The sequence below is a fragment of the Silurus meridionalis genome, chromosome 9 (genome assembly GCF_014805685.1).
Source record: "Silurus meridionalis isolate SWU-2019-XX chromosome 9, ASM1480568v1, whole genome shotgun sequence".
Taxonomy (NCBI): domain Eukaryota; kingdom Metazoa; phylum Chordata; class Actinopteri; order Siluriformes; family Siluridae; genus Silurus; species Silurus meridionalis.
Genome location: NC_060892.1, coordinates 9,082,305 through 9,102,667, shown reverse-complemented (window position 1 = coordinate 9,102,667; position 20,363 = coordinate 9,082,305). Strand labels below are relative to the sequence as shown.

The window sequence follows — 20,363 nt, the reverse complement described above, 5'->3', positions numbered from 1 at the left end:
GAGAAAACTGAGTTTTATGTGAAATCATACTTCGAGCACCCCCATATAACCAAAATGGAATGATCCTTGTTTCATAACACCTCCGTGAAGATTTGACTGTGAGATTGGTAGTCGTATCAGACTTATCCTATAGAAGCATCTTATCTATTTGGGGTCACCCCAATAATAATAATAATAATTTTGAATTACACTTCAGAAGCTACTAGATGTTTCTGAGACAAAATAGAAATAATGTAGAACAATTTTCATGCTAATAATGCATTTTTTTTACCTTCTTAAGGATTGATGAATATTTGAACCTTTGTGATAGTTGTGTATGACTCTCTCAGTCTTGTATGACTGTGAATGTGGTATTAAAAAAATCATATTAAAAAGGTGATAACAAGGAAGCAGAAATATGAAGCACAAAGTTTTGGGGTCACATGAAATGAGTGTGTGCAAACGTACATGTATATAAGGGTTTCGACTAATGGATGAACGTGAAAGATCTCCATGCAGTCCTTTCATCTTGTTTCATCCATACATCTTTTATCTTCTCCGAACCAGCCAGGGATGATTAAAGCCAGAAAAAAAAAATATTTCTCAGGCTCCCATTCATATGGATGCAGCAAAAAGCAAACATGCTGCTTTTGTGAATAAAATTCCTTAGTTAGATTTTGTGGAAATGAATTGAATGAAGTAGTCGATGAAATAAATGAAGAAAAATGAAACAATTGAATATAATACACGGCATTTGCACGTTGAAAGATTTGTGGTTTTGGCCTGTGCCTCTACACAGTTTAAAAAAGCTTGCAGTATGGTATTATTAAGGGATAATTCATGCCTAATCGTCGGTAACATGCTTTTAATGCACGACACAGAAGGCCGAATTACCGCTCAACTTGTAGTGGAGAATGGTAGCCTCTCCAGAGTGTATTAAAATGGTGTAACGTGCTTATCAGTGGCTTATCTCACTTACATCATGGTCATTTGCCATCAATGGTATTTGCAGTGCAAAATGAACTGAATGGATAAAAATTCCGATTGAGTTTCGCCTGCTCTAAATCATGCACAGAGATAAAGTGGTGCAATAAGATTACATGTATTTGAATTAATTTAAATAAATAGTTATTTAGGCGAGAGTGATTGTGTGTGTGTGTGTGTGTGTGTGTGTGTGTGTGTGTGTGTGTGTGTGTGAGAAAGAGAGATTGTGTGTGAATTACATTTGTTTGTGCTGTTTCTTTACTTCTAATGAAGCTGTTATAATATTTTTTTAGTTTAATGTCATATTCACCATTTATCCAAATTATCCTCAGTCTGTATGCAAATGTGCCTCCCAGCCAATCAGAATTGAGTATTTAGAAAGCCCATGATATAACAAGTAATATCTGTTTGTATTTTTTTCAAAGACCATGTTGATTCATTTTTAATAGCAGCAGTATTCCTGCTGAAAGGCAAATAAGTTTATATTAATTCTCTACTTCTGTTAGGGTTTCTATAGCAACAGCTTCTTCACAGGGACTTGTATGGCAGACATACTTCATTTACATCCGATAATAAAAGAAATGTGTTATTTTACAAATAAAGTCCGTTGTTGATGTGGTGAGGTCCTCATTAGGGAGAATGTTGCATTTTTAGGTGTTATACTTTTAAAGGTATTTTTATCGATGCTATTACAGGAGTCAGGTTGTTTTTGCGGGTGTTCCAGAAGACTGTCAATATGAATAGATAAAAAGTGTGATGTGCCATACTGTAATAAGAAAAATTATAATCTTTGGAGAATAAAAGGAGGAATAAAAAATATGGAACATGCCGTCCTAGGACAATAACCAACTTTGGTATTTGTGTTTTTTCTTTCATATTCAGCACTTTTTTGCATTTTGTTATCTAAATTTAGGTTAATATGTAGCCCTGCGATGTGGCACGATGTTTAGGTAGACTTGGATGCAAAAGCAGGTTCATAAATTTTGACTCTAAAATCAAGGCAGACAAATCCAAAACCAAAAGCAGGGTCATAGTCAAAGTTCAGCAGAGGTCAGCAGATGAACAAACAGGGCACACAGGACTAGACAATGGTCAAACCAAACACAGGTAGTCCCTGACTTATGAGATGCGTAGTATAGCCTTTATTTGTCACATATACATTACAGCACAGTGAAATTCTTTTCTTCACATATCCCAGCTGGTTTGAAACCTGGGGTCAGAGCGCAGGTTTAGCCATCATACAGCGCCCAGGGAGCACAAAGGGTTAAGGGCCTTAATCAAGAGCCCAAGAGTGGCAGCTTGGCAATACCCAACATTCGGTTGCAGTGGCAGTTTGAACCCCCAACTTTCCAATCAGTAACCCAGTGCCTTAATCACTGATCTACCACTCCCCACATTCTAATGACCCATCGGAACTTGAATATGGCGTATGTCGAGGCAAAGCTTAGCCTACCCAGGAGTCTTAAAGAAAAGCCATCAGTATGGGGAAGTATACTGTAATTTGTTTATTTTTATTATACAATAACATTACATTAATTATATTAAACTATACAGAGTATATGTATAGTGGGTGTGTGGACGAGCGGCAGTTCGAGAGCGGAGGGCGGAGCAGACCTTGCTATGTTTGTCTGCCGTGGAAACTTTTTCAAAATATTTGTACAATTTTGTCAAATTGCCGTCATCATTGTAAGATCTTGTATGAAAGGGGTACAAGAACCGACGTTGAGCAATACCTTGTGTTACAATGTGTTAGAGTCTCTTTTTATCAGTAGAGCAGCAAATGTAAGTGCGGCACACTGTGGGTGGTGTAGTCTGAGGCGGCCATGTTTGTATGCTCTGGTGCTTGCTGAGAACTGTAGTTGTGGCCTTGCTGAGCCGTGACATGATGGGAAAAGTGTCAAAATAATTGTGCGTGCATTTTGTTTTGTATAGTAGCTAATTACCTTTCCCCCTACGGATTATAAATGCATTTTTATTTTGTCCTAATTTTTGCTAGGTTATATCATAAAATATAGGCCGATACTTATCTGTACTTATATATCTGTTTTATAAATTCAGTTTTCAATTAATTAGTCCCTATATGTTTATTTTTAATGAGTTAGCTGGAAAAGAATAAAAAGAAAATATCAATATAATATTAAAAAAGAATATAAATTTTACCTTGTTGCTGTTAAAAAAATGTACAGCTACATTTGATGTCCTTAAGTCCTTCATAATGGTTCAAGGCATGTAGTTAATGTTAAAAGCTAAAAAAATAGCTCTTGTTTTGTACATTACTTTAATATAACGGTGATAATTTGCATAATTAGCAGTTAATGTACTGAAGGCTTAGTATATTAAGTGTGCCAGAGACTTTATGCAATGAAAAATGTATTTCTCTTTCTCATCCCTCAATTCTCAGGTGACCAGTTCTCCGGTTTCTATGGACTTGAACGGGCTTTCGGTGCCCACAGAGTTTTTGTCCCGTCACAACTCGGATGGCATCATCACCTTCGTGGATCCCCGCTGCATTAACGTGATCGGCTACCAGCCGCAGGTGAGAACATTTCCTCGCTCAACAAAGTGATGCTTAACATTCAGTCAGCCTGGAGATACTATGTAGCTCAAAGGATTAGATAATTGTGAAATCTGGGATGCGGTTTTGATTTCATCTCAAATCAGAAGCTAATCAGTTAATGAAATGCAGATGAACTGGCTCATATGTTTTATATTACTTTTGGATCCCTTGGGAGGCAGACTTCAAGATGCTTCACTATTCACGTGCTAATATTAATATTACATATGGAATTTAATATTCTGCTGCAGATGAAGTATATCATTCTCGTTGTATAAAAGACCGTGCTAAAATCGAGTGTAATATGGCTTAAATTAGCGTGTTTACTCTTCTTATTTTTTATTACATCTATTTGGTTTGAGCTCATTTTTCAGGAATTCGATTTATATGTCATCATGGATTAATATTCGTTTGTAAATCAGAGTTTTATTTTAAGTATTGTTTTAAGAAGGGAATTTCAGTGTGTGTGTATGTGTTTTGCATGTGTGTGTGTGTGTGTGTGTGTGTGTGTGTGTGTGTGTGTGTGTGTGTTGTGTGTGTAAATATTAGTAAATATTAGTGTAGTGTAGATAGTCTATCTATCTATCTATCTATCTATCTATCTGTCTGTCTGTCTGTCTGTCTGTCTGTCTGTCTGTCTGTCTGTCTTTCTGTCTGTCTGTCTGTCTGTCTGTCTGTCTGTCTGTCTGTCTGTCTGTCTGTCTGTCCTCTACTTTTCCTATTTTGCAGCAGTTTTAGTAGATATTGTATGTTTTGCAATAAGACTAAAGATCTCTCTAAGAAGAAAACTCTCCAATGATTTACATTTAAAATCAGAGTGATGTTCATTCATCAAGGCTCTGACTTAAAACGGTATGCATGTGTAAAAATGTGTGCTAAGAAAAATTGTGTAAACAATAATTGAGTAAAGATGGATGCAAAGAGAAATAAAAACCAAAGGAGGATCAAAGACCAAAAACCTGAGTAACCATTAGTAATTATTAATCAGAAAAATGTGAACATTCAAGGTTCCATTGTTGGGAAGTGTTGCCCATTTAGTTATAGTTTGTTCTATACATAGAGTTTTCAGACGCTGTTGAAGATTCCTTAAAGTAGCAGAGAATATTTCTGTATATCTAAATTTACTAAGGCTGAAAAAAAAGAATTCACGAACATGATTGTACGCACAAAATAATACAACTGAAGGGCAGGTATTAATATAAATGAAAGTAAAATAGCAAAATGAATTAATAATGAAAAAGAAAATCAAAATTCTGTCTTACTATATCAAAATATTATTTCATATATATATATATATATATATATATATATATATATATATATATATATATATATATATATATATATATATATATATATATATATATATATATATATATATATATATGACATTTATTACCACATGCTTATAAATAGATGGAAGTGTACAGAAATGCTGCTGAAATCGTAGACTGTCTCATGCTCATCCAATGATTCACATTCAACAGTATATACCGTGCATACAGAACATCCCTTTTAGCATACTTCATTTTAATCATACTGTTTGACCTCATTATATACAATTTTATCATTTATCTTCTGATTATACATTGTTACCCAGATAAGGATGGGTTCCTTGATGAGCCTGGTTCTTTTCAAAGTCGCATGTCAGGGAGTTTTTTCTAGCCACAGTTCCCTCTGTCTTGCTCATTAGTGATTCATGTAATTTAAGGTGAGGGGATTTTCTAAATTAAGTTCTTTTTCAACCAGTCATGAAAATTATACTTCTATATGCAATTAAGGAATCAGGTCAGATTCCTATCTAGTCGATAGATTTTGTTTCATATGGACATTCAAGAACACCCTGTGAAAAGCTTTTCATTCACATCTATGCCTTCTTCATAAACCTCTGTCTCACTATTTTTAATATCTGTTTTACTTGACTTTCCACAGCTATCAAAAATAATATTCTGATGCAAAAAAACATTTTATTTACATACATATACCTATATGTGCATAAGTTCTGCAGATATTACCTACTGACTATATACCTACCTACCTAAGGTTATCCATTTGGCTGAACTTTATTGTGGGTCTTGGCAAATCACAGCCCTATTGTATAACCAAAGGAAAGAAAGTAATTTAAAAAAGAACCATCTAAAAATATATAATACTTATACAGTATATTGTGTAATACTACTCATAGATTGTTGGATTTCCGAAAGTTTTTCTAAAGCTCATCCAACTGGGTACTGCTCCGTTTCAGGATTTGCTTGGAAAAGACATTCTGGAGTTTTGTCATCCTGAGGATCAGAGCCACCTAAGGGAGAGCTTCCAACAGGTAAGGTTGAAACTTAAAATAAAATAAAATAAACTAAAGGCCTTTTTCTTCTGTTTCTCTGTAACTAAAGACCCATTGCAATCCATAGAAGCTAGTGATCTAAGAAATAGCAGGTTGAAAGTGTATTATTATATACAATGTCGTTAGTAATATACTGTGAATTTTGTGCACAAGCCTATCCTGAGGTGATCTCTTGTGCATTTGTCTGTCATTTTTGTTTGGTGTCCCTGGGAAGTGTAGCCTTGGCAATGCCTTGCAAGAATGGGTTTAGTTTAGTCACACAGAACGTATACAGAATTTAATTTAGTTTTCTGTATATACTGTAATATGTATAAGCAATAGACATGGTCACAAAGCAGCTGAGCAAAAATTCCTTCTCAGTAGACATCCGCAGCCAAGCGAATTAATCCCTGCCTCAACAACCAAACATATAAGCAAATATTGATTACATTTTTTTTTAATAAATTTGATTCATTTGGATGCTGACCATTATGTTCATTATTACCTACTGTGATACTGCATTTGTAACAGTAGCATATTGTCTAGCACGAGAGGTAATTTTTTAGCCGTCTGTAATGTTGGCTGCTTCTGTAACATGCTTTGGTGTGTTTTTTTTAAATCCCGGAATGGGATTCTACTGAGGCTATGCAAAGATAGAAAGGTGTCACATTTTTACTGTATTGAAACCTGGTGTTAAGATGGATGGATGGTTATCATTCCACACATTCCTAGCACACCACCTCTACCCTCGGATAAAAGTATGATTCAGCAGAGCTCATGCATATAAAATATTCTGCTATCAAACTTCCACTTTGATTTAAGTCCTGTTTTTAAAAGCCTTCAAAGCAACCGCCTCTGTATGATTCGATATCTCTCTTCTCTGGAGTGTATCAGCTCTGGGTGGATTTGGATTTGTCGCGTTTGCCTATTTGATGTTTAAAAGCACATGAAAGACTGAGAAGGAGCAAGCAGTAGCAGTTTCTCCTCTGAGATGCTGATCATTATGTGGCTCAGGAACATTACAGCTCAGGAAAGAAAGCCAAATGTGACATGAGTGGAGGGAAAAGAAGTATTGGTCTTTGTTTTTTTGGTTCTCTTTTCTATCTCCTTTATTAGTTATTTCTATTCTTTCTTTCTTACCGCATCTTTAGTTGCTAATTAAACCAGGTGGTTTCTCACTCAGCTTGACCCTTCTGTTTTCTCTCTTTTTGCTGTTTTGAGCCCATCTCTGACTCCGTCTTTTGGCTTTTCGCCTTACAGTGTTGCTTGGTGGGGTTTTCTCAGTGAACCCTGCTCCTAAGCTCTATGTCCTGTTAGATCTCAGTTCTGTGCTGGGGTGATTCTCACTGGAACTTTGCAGGAAATCCTGGCAGCTTATAGCTTGATGAAAAGTTTATTTTCAGACACAATTGGCCAGCTCACAGTGCTACACAACCTTTAAAGGTTTCTCACAGTCAACTATGCTCAAGTCTCACCCTTGCTTTAGTGGAAAATTTCACTGTAAATGTGTAACTAAGAACTGTTGCTGAAATCATTCTAACTGTTCTGTGCCCATTTGAGTCCAGTTCTTGGCTTTTTTTTGGTTCCTCTCAAGGTCCGTCCTCTTGTTTCATATACAATAGAGGAATCAAATAAATAAATAATTACACTAGCAAAAGGTAAAACAAGTCGATATATCCCATATCAGTGTCAAACCTTCCTTTCAGCTGCATTGTGAAACTAAATGATAAATGATAGATTCTAATTATACATTTCATGTAAGTTAGTTGGTTCAGTGAGGTGACAAATTATATTAATTAGCTTCCACAGGTTGGACACATAGTACAAGCTTGTTTTTACAAATGTTCTACTCTCCTCTATGAGTCTTATTTCAACTATCCTTGGAATAGGATTAGTGTAGAATGTGTAAGGTTGTAAAGGTGATTTTAACCTTGTTACCAGCTCAGTTAAAGCCCTATAAAAGCTAGCATTCTAACAAGTTTCAGTATTTCTAAATGAAAGCCATGCAAGCATGCTAGCTGAGTGGAAGTGCAGTTGGATACCAACTTTTATTGTTACCATGGGCCTCATTCTACAAACCGAATATGGTCTGATTTATTCGTAAGTCATTCATGCATTTACACAAGAAATTTGGTGTTTTTCTGAAAGTCCTGTACATTTGTCTTCTTGTTTGAATTAAAATTAAAAAGTTTTTAACTATTTGTGTAGCCTACACACATTTATTTGAATATGTGATATTATTTGTTTGTATTTTATAAGACAATATAAGGGCATATACTTTATAATATAAAATATATCCCCTTTTTATTAGGATGATATACTTTATATTTCAAGCATCTTAATCTTTTATTCACTACAGACCTTTACTTAATGTTCTCCACTGCAAGGACTAGCTATAATACATTTTTATGCATTTTTAGGGGAGAATGTTGATAGATCTATAAAAGCTGAGCCTTGTTTATAGTTCAACACCAGACAGTTGCTCCTCGAGTCTGATTGAAGAGAACTACACTGCCATTGCTTGTAATTACATAACGAAAAAAATAAAGCCATTGATCAGTTTTCCTGCACTTGCTTTTCTATTATATATGAACCTATTTAATACTGCTCATTTCAAATAAACAGAAACAACATGCTTGATGTTTCATTCAAAGTGTGCATACCATTATTGAAGTATACCGTTATTGACTTGTGGAACCGTACTTTCTTTTTCTCACTTGTTTCCACCTCACCATACTTTCTTTAAGAAAGACTTGAATGGCCGTCATCCAAAACTTCACACAATAACAGTTCAGAAAACTTGAGACCGCACACATGTAGTAGAACCACATTCTCACACTCACTACCCTTCACAATCAAGTACATCATGTCCAAAGCTTTAGTACAAGCTTCCACTTAAACAATGACAGCAACTTTTACATGAGCTGGCAGGTAAAGACATTATCAGAAGCCATGACAGAAGAGATTATGTGTTTTTCTTGGCGTCAGGTTCCAAAACCTCTCATAATCAATGCCAAAGATTTTTTCTACTTGGACAGGAGTGAAGTTGGAAACTCCTTCAAAAGTTCTTTGGTACTTGCATCTCATTTTAGATACAGAAAGAGAATCAAGGGACCGTTATTTCTTTTCCAAACAGTGTTCAATGCTTTCAATTTACAACCTTTTATACTAATGGCTTCCCCTTTTCTCTGGTGTTCCACTTCCTGGACTTCTTTAATTCCAGGTTTGTGTACGATGTATCACCTCATTTTGTTGTCAGACACAAATTGCATATTGTACAAGTATGAATTGATTGTTAGTTGAAATGGCTGGTCTTGGAACACATAATCTGACAGCCAATAATGGAGACATTATATTATTAGATTGTCTGAGCATTCATCATGTTAATTAATATAATGTTACTAGGCTACATGCTTGGCCACTGAAATAGTGAAATGGAAGGCTACCACACAGTCTAATCCACAGAAATAATATCCTTATTTCTTTTGATAATTAGACATTTTACGGTGTTCTCTATAACCCAGTCACAAACAACATCGAAGTCCTCTTCTTCACTTTTTGAAAGCATATTAACATTGGCATTATTGTACAAGGCCTTGCTTCTGTTTATGCAGCACAAGCATGGACTGCACTGACTGATGACTTAAGCACAGCATAGAGATTTTATTTAATCTGATAGAGTGTGACAGGTAATAATCATAATGAGACTGCTGAAATCACAGTGTAATGCAGGCTTAATCTGACAGTAATGAGAATAATAATGAGGGCCATGTACAGAATGGGATTAGAGGTATTACTGTTGAAGCTTTAAGCAGAAGTGGGGAAGATGTGAGATGAGTTTTAATGGGTTTGACCTGCAGACAAACTAGGGCACAAACAGGAAGTTAATGTCGGAGGAATAGAAAGGCTGTGGTCCATTGGGCAGCGATGAAAAGTCTTTAAATGGCCCCCAAATGGAGGTTTTTGATGGGGACAACTGGTTTTATACCGAATTGAAAAAATGGCTATAAATGTAGGTCAGCAAATAATCTCCAAATATAAAGAGCTAAGCCTGTGTGTTTGTTTGTGTCTATAATTTTCCTAAATCAGACCTCAGCTGTAAAATTTATGTGAACTTATAAATGAATTTGTTAGAAGTGTGACTACATGTTTGCTGATTGGTCAGTTATTTAAGTGAGATGCATGTTCTAGTTCTTTTACTGTGTCTTGATAAATTATTTTGTAGCGCAAAAAAAAGGGGTAAAATTAAGATGGTGACTTAAAAAAAAAAAAATGTTTACATTATATTATTTGTTACTTTTTTGTTTCTCACATTTCAGTTAAAACTGAGGTTAGTAGTCAGGACAGTACCGAGTACAGACCTGAGAGTTTAATTAGTTTATCAAGGTACTTTTTATCACAGAACCTTATTAAAGTTACATTACTTTTTTTTATCAGTTTCAGCTTTTTGATCATCATTGGCATTCAGCTAATTATATTAATTTAAATGTTCCTTCCTGTTTTGTATAATGACATCGATTCTTGTCATGCTCACTAATGTAAAGTCATACTAATCATATAGTTTATAATTGTTGCAGAATCGTTAGAAACAGTGCAAACACAGAGCTCTTTTTTTTTGCTCTTTTTCAAAAATATTTTATTAATACATCAATAATGTTAGAGTGCCATTATTTATAAGTACAAGACAGTTACAACAGAGTTTTTAATATTATCAACAAAAAAGGGTCTCTGACTCACACAAAATGATTGCAACTAGAGCTCCAAATTTGGCTAAAATGCCTGGCTTCTGCTGTCTGCTAACAATAACCCTATACTTTAGGTGACATGGGCCTGGAGCTAGCTTTTTCATATATCATGCTTGTGTATCCATGTAACCTATAAATGGCATCTTCATGAAAGAATGCAATCATGTGACTTGTGTGCTTTCGGTATATGTTAACCTCTGGTGTTTAAAACAAAAATGAAATAAAATAAAATGCTGACTTCTGCTATGTGGTTCTTACATTTGCATGACGCTTACTTATAAACCATGTTTGATAATTTACTAGGCTACAAATAGTAGCTGACACAAGGTCGAGGATGGCAAGCGGGTTTAGCTGGATAAGGACAGAATACAAACACAGCCAGTGAGTCACAAACACGAGGGGAGACTCAGTGATTTTCCTACCATTTTCAGTCATTTCTCTTTTCTAAGAAAGCACCTAAAATAGTTTGTTGTGTTTGTGCCGTCAGCAATGACTCCAGAGTTACAGCCAACCGAGATCATTCTGATATTTGATGGTCGACTGAAACTCTTGAACCGCCTGATTTCATATCTTGTGCTATTGATGCATGTTTGGCTGATTGAACAGTTGTGGAAACAAGCAGGTGCACAAGTGTTCAGTAATAAAGTATCTGTGGTGAAAGTGGCCCCTCTGCCACTTTCTAAAAGTAAGGTGGAACCTTGGATAGGATGTTTTTCAAGTGAAAAGGAATGCGACAGTTTAGTGCCTTTAGTAACCATAGGCTTTCGATTACTGTGTGGTCTTATTACCTTTTTTTTTTTTTTTACATTACTTAGACTTTTGGTTTTTTACATTTGGTTTGTTTTTTTGCTTTCTAGTTCCTTAGTTACCTTGTGGAACCTTGACATTTCGGGTATTATCGGGTTTGGGCCTCTGGCTGCTTTTCTACTGATCTTCCTGTATTAACTCTGTCAGTTATCTGGCTCAGGATCTGGATTATGGTGATGACAGATGATTATGGCAAGCTGGCGGTTGCAATTCACTGGTTAAGGTTTTGTGCTTATGACCACATAGTTGGGAGTTCAAACCTCAAGAAGCCAGTGTTGGAGTTTTCATCTTTAACAGCTCTTGTGTTGCAATTGGATTTGGCTACAATTCAGATGCTACCACATGAATAATATTAATGTATTGAAAAAGACCATAGAAGAGAGTTTTTGCAAATATAACTCCTTAGATATACTCCAAATATGGCTGAGAACAAGATCGTTCCACACTTCTTTATTTGGGTGCCTGGTTCAAATTCGGTAAAAAAAAAAAGTTTTATCATTTTAAAAAGACCCTTTTTTTAATGGACTGAGTGAGGCTTTAAAAAAGATCAGTCTCTTATTTTTGTCTTTACAAAAAGAAAGAGCCTTATGACAAAAAAAAATTCACCTTTGGCCAAAAATATGTGCTGATGTGCTGTATTCACTCTTTCTTCTGTCTCTGTGGATGGTGGGTTTTTCTCCTCACAGTCTGGGGTGTGGTTAGCCATTTTAATTTGTTTAAGCAAGGCATTTTTCCCGAGATGCAAATGAGCATTGTTTTGACAAAGAAAAGCAGATTTGCTATGTTATATTTTTGTTGATGAAAAAAACAGGCTTATTAACTTTTTCCCTTTTTATTTAAAGCAATAGGAAACATGAGGTGATTTTGCTGATGTTTGTGGTCTCAGCATGGAAAGAATGTAGACTTTAAAGAGTGCTGTGAGGTTACTAAGATTAAATCTTGGCTCAATATTCTGGGGTTATTATGGTTTATTTCAAGGTCATGTTAAAGGGGCCAGAATGGAGAACAAGGAACTGCAGACTTTACATTACAATTTGTATGCCTTTGTGTGTTCAGTTATCAGAGCTCTTATTTTTATAACACATTTGTACTGTAAGTGAGTAGAAGTCTAATTGTTAGGTGATGGTGACTAACAGGATTTTCCTTTAGAAAGACATTAGATAAATTATACACTGATCAGACATAATATTATGGGCAGAGGCACCCTGACTTGTCTGTAGCTATTCAGCCATATATGCAACTGACACCTTTCTATCAAAACCAAACATTAACTTCTTCAGCAGTTTGGGCTACAGGAGCTTGTCTGTTGTACCAACTTTCGCTCCCCACGTTCATCAATGAGCCTTGGCTGCCCATGACCCTGTCCCTGGTTCACCACTGTTCCTTCCTTGGACCACTTTTGTTAGGTGCTGACTACTGCGGACCAGAAACATCCGACAAGAGCTGCAGTTTTGGAGATGCTCTGACCCAGTCGTTTAGCCATCACAATTTGTCAAACTCGCTCAAATCCTTACGCTTGCCCATTTTTCCTGGTTCTAACTCGTCAAATTTGAGGAGAAAATGTTCACTTGCTGCCTAATATATCCCACCCACTAACGGGTGCCAGAGATAATCAGTGAGAAGATGAGATAATCAGTGTTATTTACATCATCTGTCAGTGGTCATAATGTTATGCCTGAAAGGAAGCTCTTTGTAGATGTCCTAGTGAAGGAGTGGTGATTTCTGTACATGTTACAATTAAGGAAGTATGACTTCTGTACCCGTCTCATGGAAAGAGGCATGGCTTTCGTATCTGTTCCAATGAAGGACACGTAGCTTCTGGACCTGTCCCAGTGAAGGAGGCAAGGCTTCTGAGCATGTCTGAATGAATGAGACCTGGTGTCTGAACCTGTGTCAGTAAATGAGGTGTAGCTGTTTTATCAGTACTAGTGAAGGAAGCATGGCTTCTGGACCTGTCTCTGTAGCCATTTCTTAACCTTTCTCAGTGAAGGAGGCATGGCTTTGGTACCTGTCCTGGTGAGGGTGTGGCTTTTGTACAAGTCTCTCTGAAGGGGGTGTGGCTTCTGTACCTGCCTCAGGAAAGGAGGCATTGTTTCTTTATCTGTCTCAGTGACTAAGTTACGGATTCTGTACCTTTCTTCTGTAAAATAATCTGTTTTGGAAACACGTCCTCTTTATATCTTTTAACACAGTAAACGGGCATGTTGCCTCTGTGTCCGTCAATTTTATGTCCTCCCAGTTTTCAAAGCAACACTTAAACAATTTGTATTTTTTTCAATATGAAAACAAGTTACGTTGTATCATGGGACCTTCACATAATGTCATGTTAAACAGCTTTCAATTGCATCATACAGTAGAATAGGTAAGTATTTAATTCAGATGCTGTACATTTGCTAAACATTAAGGATGGAATGATATTCGCCCGATAGCGCAGCATCTGATTGTATTTGAGATATTTTTCGATCCATCCTAGTGACACATTCAAAGCCCGAACATATGTGATGCCGATTGAAACAACACAGGTCCCACGCATAAGCACAATGTGCACTTCATCATTCTTCTGATGATCATTCCTCACAAATAGAAGTGAGATCGTGCAGAGAGTCAGTTCGTTCAGGAATATGATTTTAATCAGATGTTTAAAGATCTGGAATTTTTTTGTCATATTAAAAAGAAAAAATCAAATTATGATCTCCAGGATAACAATGGACTGCTGATGATTTCAAGATGTGCTATGTGTTGTTTGTTGTTTATGTGTTACATGTCTGAACTTTTCAGTTTCATATAGAACATGATTCTATATTCTATTTTTACTAGACATTTGTTCCTTTGTTTCTTTGCAGGTTGTGAAGCTGAAAGGTCAGGTCTTATCAGTCATGTATCGTTTCCGGATGAAGAATCGTGAATGGATGCTGATCAGAACGAGCAGCTTCACCTTCCAGAATCCATACTCGGACGAGATTGAGTACATCATCTGCACTAACACAAATGTCAAGTATGTGTCGTTTTCCCCTTCTACTCACTCTAAAAAGACATTCATGTCTAAAGTGTGGAACAGTGAAGTCTTTTATTTGGTCTAGACAGTTTGACAGGTGGTGTTTGCTCAGGAGTGCAACAAATTGTGGGTCTTGATCCACTTTCAAGTGGACTATGGTTCACTTTGTTGATGCTAGTGTCTTTTTTTACAATAGTCTGGACCAAAAAATCTTTTTGTATACAGTAGATAGGCAGTTTCAATCAGAAGGCAACAAAAAAGATATTTATGGACAACATTTGTGGAGTGAGTGTTGCTTATTCGGGATCCAGGAAAGTTCAGTGATGCCCACTGAGACTGGTACCTTTTGAAAAAAAAGCATCAGCAAAGACAGCTGTCTCAATTAGTGTCAGAAGAAATTGTTTCCTTGTGGATTTCTTTAGCAACTGTTGTGAAAAACACCAACAAGCTTGCCTCTTCTCCGTTTCTATTTCTTTCTTTCTTTATTCTCGTCTCTTCTCCTCTAAGCATCCGCAAACGAAATTCTCCCTCTGCTGTCAACAACTTAAGCACTGTAGATTTTGAGCCAGATTCCAGAAGTTTTTTCCTTCCACAGTGCCTTGCATTGTAACTAAATCCGCACGGTTTCTCCCGAGCTGAATAACACAAGCTGTTTTGAACATTGAGTCCATCCAGACTTCCACATCCTCCATAACGAACTTTTAGAAGGAGCTTTCCGTTTATCAGTGCCAATAGTCGGGTGCTTGGGGGGAAAAAAGTCCAGTGCGTGCTTCAGCATGGAAGCTGTAACATAACGTCAGGTAATATTTAGTTGAAATTGACTTATGTGGGCGAGCTAAACACCACACGCCCTCATATTTCTTCACGCTGGGTCATATTTGCTTTAGTCCTTCTGCCACGCATTTTTCTTAATTAAATAAATAGCAGAAGCTTTCCTTAGTCCCACTTACTCATTAGTCTTCATCTTCAATCAAACCCAAGAACGTGTGTCAAATAATGAAAAATAGAACATATTCTGAGGCAAAACATTTGACGTGTTTCCCTTTTGAAGGGAAAAAATGACATGACATTTAACCTACTCCCCTTCTTTCTTTCCTGTATTGTGGTTAGTGAGTCTGAGGAAGTGACTCTGACAAAACTGGACAGTTGAAGACTGGAATAATATTTCTTGGTCTTTTTCCAATCTTTACCAGTCTATTTTCAGTGAGCCTGTGCCAACTGCTGCTTCAGATCCTTGTTCTTGAATGACAGGAGTGGAACCCGATGTGGTCTCCTATTAATGTAGCCCATCCACCATTCACTTTCAAAGTGCTGTGAATTGTGGATGATTTTCTGCTTCCATGGTTGTAAAGAGAGCTTATTACATTTTCTTTCGCCATCATATACACCCCTATTTTGTTTATAATTCATTACTGACACAAGTTCTCACTTTGCTTATCAGCAGCTACATCTGCATCAGGCTGTCTCTCATCACCTGTTATAAAATCCACTGGCTGCATTTATACACTGCATTTATATCACTGGGTCTTGATTCAGCTAATTGAAACCTTTTACATCCGTAGAAAATGTTGTTGCATTTAGACTGTATATTTATTATTATTATTATTACCGTATTTTTCGGACTATAAGCCGCTACTTTTTTCCCCACGATTTGAACTTCGGCTTAAACAACGAAGCGGCTAATTTATGGATTTTTCCGGGGTTTTTCCCGGTTTTACAAACTTCAAGCCAAAAAACTGAGCGCCATAACATTAGACCAATGAAATTTCCGAACGGAAACAAAAAAAACGCACCTCACCTGTGTTCTGAGCTGCACGGTATCGGGAAAAAAAATTCCACCGGTATTGATTTTTAAACGCACGACGATGCCAAAAGAAAAACTCGAGAGAAATAGTTGTGAAAGGAAGGAGTAAGACCGTGAAAAATGACTTTCTTGATAGGCTACTGTTTAGATACAAGCCGTTGTAACGCATTGTATCAAGGTCAAGGGGATAGCTCGCTAACTCCAGTTGCAACAGAAATCATATAAGCACAGACAGGTTTCCAAAACTCGTGCTTTTTTATTATTTTTGGCAACAGCGTTACAGGTTAGTCAAAGAAACTTAGAAATGAGCATCAGAAAATAATAAGGACATATTCCTCGGTCTTACACACATGCAGTAATACCGGAAAAATGCGGCGGCAGCCTATTTCCAAAATGCCGCTCTACTCTATAAGGAGCCACAACATATTTCACCCGTTACACCATGTAACAGACACTGTCTTCATTTCTGTGTTTAATTCACAGTACAAGGCTTTGCGTGTCCCGATTTACGGGCCCCGGATTCTTTTCAGCATGTATGCCATCACGAGCCTCATATATTACAATGCAAAATGGTAACTGCCAAGAAACCTTGTATCCTCCTGCAATCAGATCAAATCTCTTGTGTGGGAGTATTTTATTACCTTAAAGAAGCCAGTGCTGAAATTTAAGTTGATAGTAATCCTTTTCCCCCAGTGGTCTCTCAATGTCGGTTCTTTTTCATCAGTGCTGAATAAGCACCAAAAATATCTTTCCATATAACAACCTTTGACATGGTCAAATTTAAATATGGACAGGTTTACATTTTTTTTTTTTTGCCTTTTTTTTATATTACCCATAGACCACCACCCTGAAAAATATCACAAGCTGAAAGCACAAAAAATTTGTGTGTATTTACATTTAAATATATATATATATATATATATATATATATATATATATATATATATATATATATATTTACTGCTGCTTGTGAATAAAACCAGTATAATGTTACATTTAAGACATCCGAGTGCTTTCTATACTTCATGATGCATGTACCCTTTAATTCTGACTGCCTGGATGTTTATATGTATGTTGAAGCATAATGTCATGTCAGAGTGTAATTATCATACTGAAAAACCCCCCAAAAAACAAGATAATAGCAAAATGGAGTGACAATCGGCAGTAGTGTTTTCACTTTAATACAGCAATAATTGCAATAAGCATAGCTGGTGAATCTTTTTGGCACTCAGTGGTAGTCATGCTTGGCACAGATGCAATTTATTCCCAATTTTTTTATTTGTTTGTTTATAAGTCAGAATACAGCTCTAGCAACAAGACATCTGACATTGGTGGCAAGCCATAATTTCTTTACTCAATTTCCACCAGTTAACCAACATGTAGCAATTAGTGGAGTCAAAATAAGTGTTAATGCAGAATAGTTACATATTATTTTGATGTATTAGTTTGTCATATGTTGAGGCGTGAATCTAAACAAACCATTTTCTTAGCACAAAATGATATTTTTACACATGACATGAAATTCCCTGCTCAGTAGAAGAATGCAGCATGTTACAGTACATGTATAGAGATTGAGAAATGCACAGTCAAGGTCAAGGTGATTCACATCACATCTGCTTTTTAAACATCCATACCTGCATTGTTGTTATAATCATTTCCACTATCCTGCATAGGCATTTGACTACATTTCTGAGCATGGCTATGGAGATTTTTGCTAAAACTGCACTAGTGTTGGTTGAGGTGCAGCCGGTGTTTCAATTTATATTTACAGCTCCTGACTTTGATTAACAATGATCTCATTTATATTACTGATCAGTTAAGATATAATGGCCTTGATCAAGATTTAAGTAATGGCAGCATGGTGGTGCTGGGATTTACAATCATAACCTCATGAGCAAAAGTCTAGTGTTTGAACTACTTCCGCTCCAAACTTGACAGCCCATACCTTCATGGAGCTCGTTTTGTGCATTGTGATGCTGGAACAGATTTGGGCCCCTTTGTTCCAGTGAAGTGAAATTGTAATGATACAGCTTATATGGCAACAGTTTAGGTAAAACCCACAAAGTAATGTAATAGGCAGGTATCTGCAAGTTCTCTTTTGGAGTGTGTTATGTTTTTGCTGTGGTCACTTCAGTTTGTCTCCTGCACTAATATACTCAGCTGAACAACCAACCCAAAGAATTCCAATTCAACTCTATGTCTATTCGCTATTTGAGAACACAGTAGGAAGCTCATAAGCTCACACTGAGTGCGAATCATAGCAGCTCTGTTTGCACCGATCTCCAACTGACACACTAATACACCAGAACGATTCCTTTACTTAACTCTTTCAGACCAAGAGTGTGAAGACCACATGATTCTTCATAAAGAGTTTCTTCATAAACATTAACATCATATTTATTTTATTTTAACTTATTTGGTGATGGCTATTGTCTACAATGCTTTGCAACCAGTCACTGATGCACAGTCGAGGGTTAAAGGTCATGTCCAAAAGACAAGCAATGGCTTTCTGACAGGGAAAACCAAGTAACAAATATCAGTGTTAAGATGTTGAGCAGATAAAAAGCTGTTGAACAGACCAATAACTTCAGTTAATTATCACATCAAATATGAGATTTAGGTTATTTCAGAATTAGCTGATGAGGTTTTTTGTTCGGTACACATGTGTACCAAATGCAATCCTTTTTACCTGCGGAACATATTTAAAATCTACAGGTCCCTCTAGAACATATTAAGCAGCGGACCGCAAGTTTGTCTCCGCTTCGCACCTTGAGGGCATTTAAAAAAAAATTATTATTAAACTTGAAAACATACACAACAATGCCAGGGGTATAAAAAAAAGAAAAATTTGTTTTGTGCATGCATGAAAACTCTTAAGAATCCAAAGCATTTTTCCATTTATTTAATTGCATTATTTATTTTAATTTGTGTGCATTTAATTGATCGCACAATTAAATCAATATAATAAAAATTGCATTAATTTGAATTATTCTATTTTGTTTTTTTATAAAATATTATTTTATATATTATTTAACCAAGCAGGCAGTTGATTTAAAATTGTTTTAAAAATCTTCAAATGTTGATGATCACAAATTATAAGCTGCGTTAATAAACGACAAGCAGTTTTATGTTTTGCATTTCTTCTTCCTACCTACCAGAATCGAACCTGTAGTCTTAAGTCTACAAGGTTGCTGATGTTTTATTTACCACTCTCATTGATGCAGTTAACAAGATCTGGTGATGACTCACTCAGCTTGATATATTGTTTATGTGTCCTTGCAAGGCCTAACACACTACTAAACTTAGATCTGGGGGGATATCAATCATATTCACATTATTTATCCTTCCCCATCTTAGACTCTGATAATGGAGTCAGGGAGTGAGCGGGTGTATGCAGTCAGGTTTATACAACTGCTGATTCTGCTTGCCACGGTTTGCAGGTTTGGTGTGGCAGATATTGTGTAGAATGGCACTGAACTAGATAAACTGTTGGAACAGGTGCTAATAGTAGAGATTAATAATACATTGGTGTTTATTTATTTGGCAGCCAACTGTATCAAAATGAATTTACAAATGGGCCAATGGGATCCAAGCTGTGGGCTTATGGAAAATAGTAGCTAAAAGGAATAGTGTGATGAAAAGCATATTTGCATAATGTTTTCCCTTACCTCCAAAATAGCAGATTAGCCAAGAGATGTTTGGGTTCCATTGTTGTTGCTTTTATTTCGGCTCTACTTTAAGCAGTAAAAAAGCAAACAGGTAAAAAGTCTAATTTTTGGATTAATGAAGTTTTTGTTTCAAGGCCCGGGATCACTAAGCTGCCACTCTTGGGCCCTTGAACATGTCCCTTAACCCTCTGTGCTATGTATCATGGCTGACCCTGCACTCTGAGCCCAGCTTCTTTATTTGCTGGGATATACAAAGAAAGAATTTCACTGTGCTGTAATGTATATGTGACCTGTAAAAACCTGTAGAGATTTGACTAATCTCTTCTTGTTGTCACTTGGTTTCAGAACACGGTATTACTTTGTACTATAAACATGAACAAAATCTTCACCTTGTAGCTGGTTATTGTTGGTTATCCTCAGAGTCGGTTACTTAAGTTCAAAAGATTTGTTAATATTTAAGTTGGAAAGTTCTCTGTAATCAAAGCTGGGCTACACACAGATTTTCTG

At 36.3% G+C, this 20,363-nt stretch overlaps 1 protein-coding gene across 4 annotated transcripts in view; it reads left to right on the top strand.

The window, feature by feature from the left end:
- Positions 1-20,363, top strand: part of arnt2 (aryl-hydrocarbon receptor nuclear translocator 2) — a 111,564-nt gene that overhangs the window by 52,070 nt on the left and 39,131 nt on the right. For all 4 annotated transcript variants that reach the window (XM_046857776.1, XM_046857778.1, XM_046857774.1 and 1 more), the window contains 3 exons: positions 3,365-3,499; positions 5,763-5,837; positions 14,233-14,384. In XM_046857776.1, the coding sequence (XP_046713732.1) occupies positions 3,365-3,499; positions 5,763-5,837; positions 14,233-14,384 (362 nt within the window). The remainder of the gene's footprint in view (positions 1-3,364; positions 3,500-5,762; positions 5,838-14,232; positions 14,385-20,363) is intronic.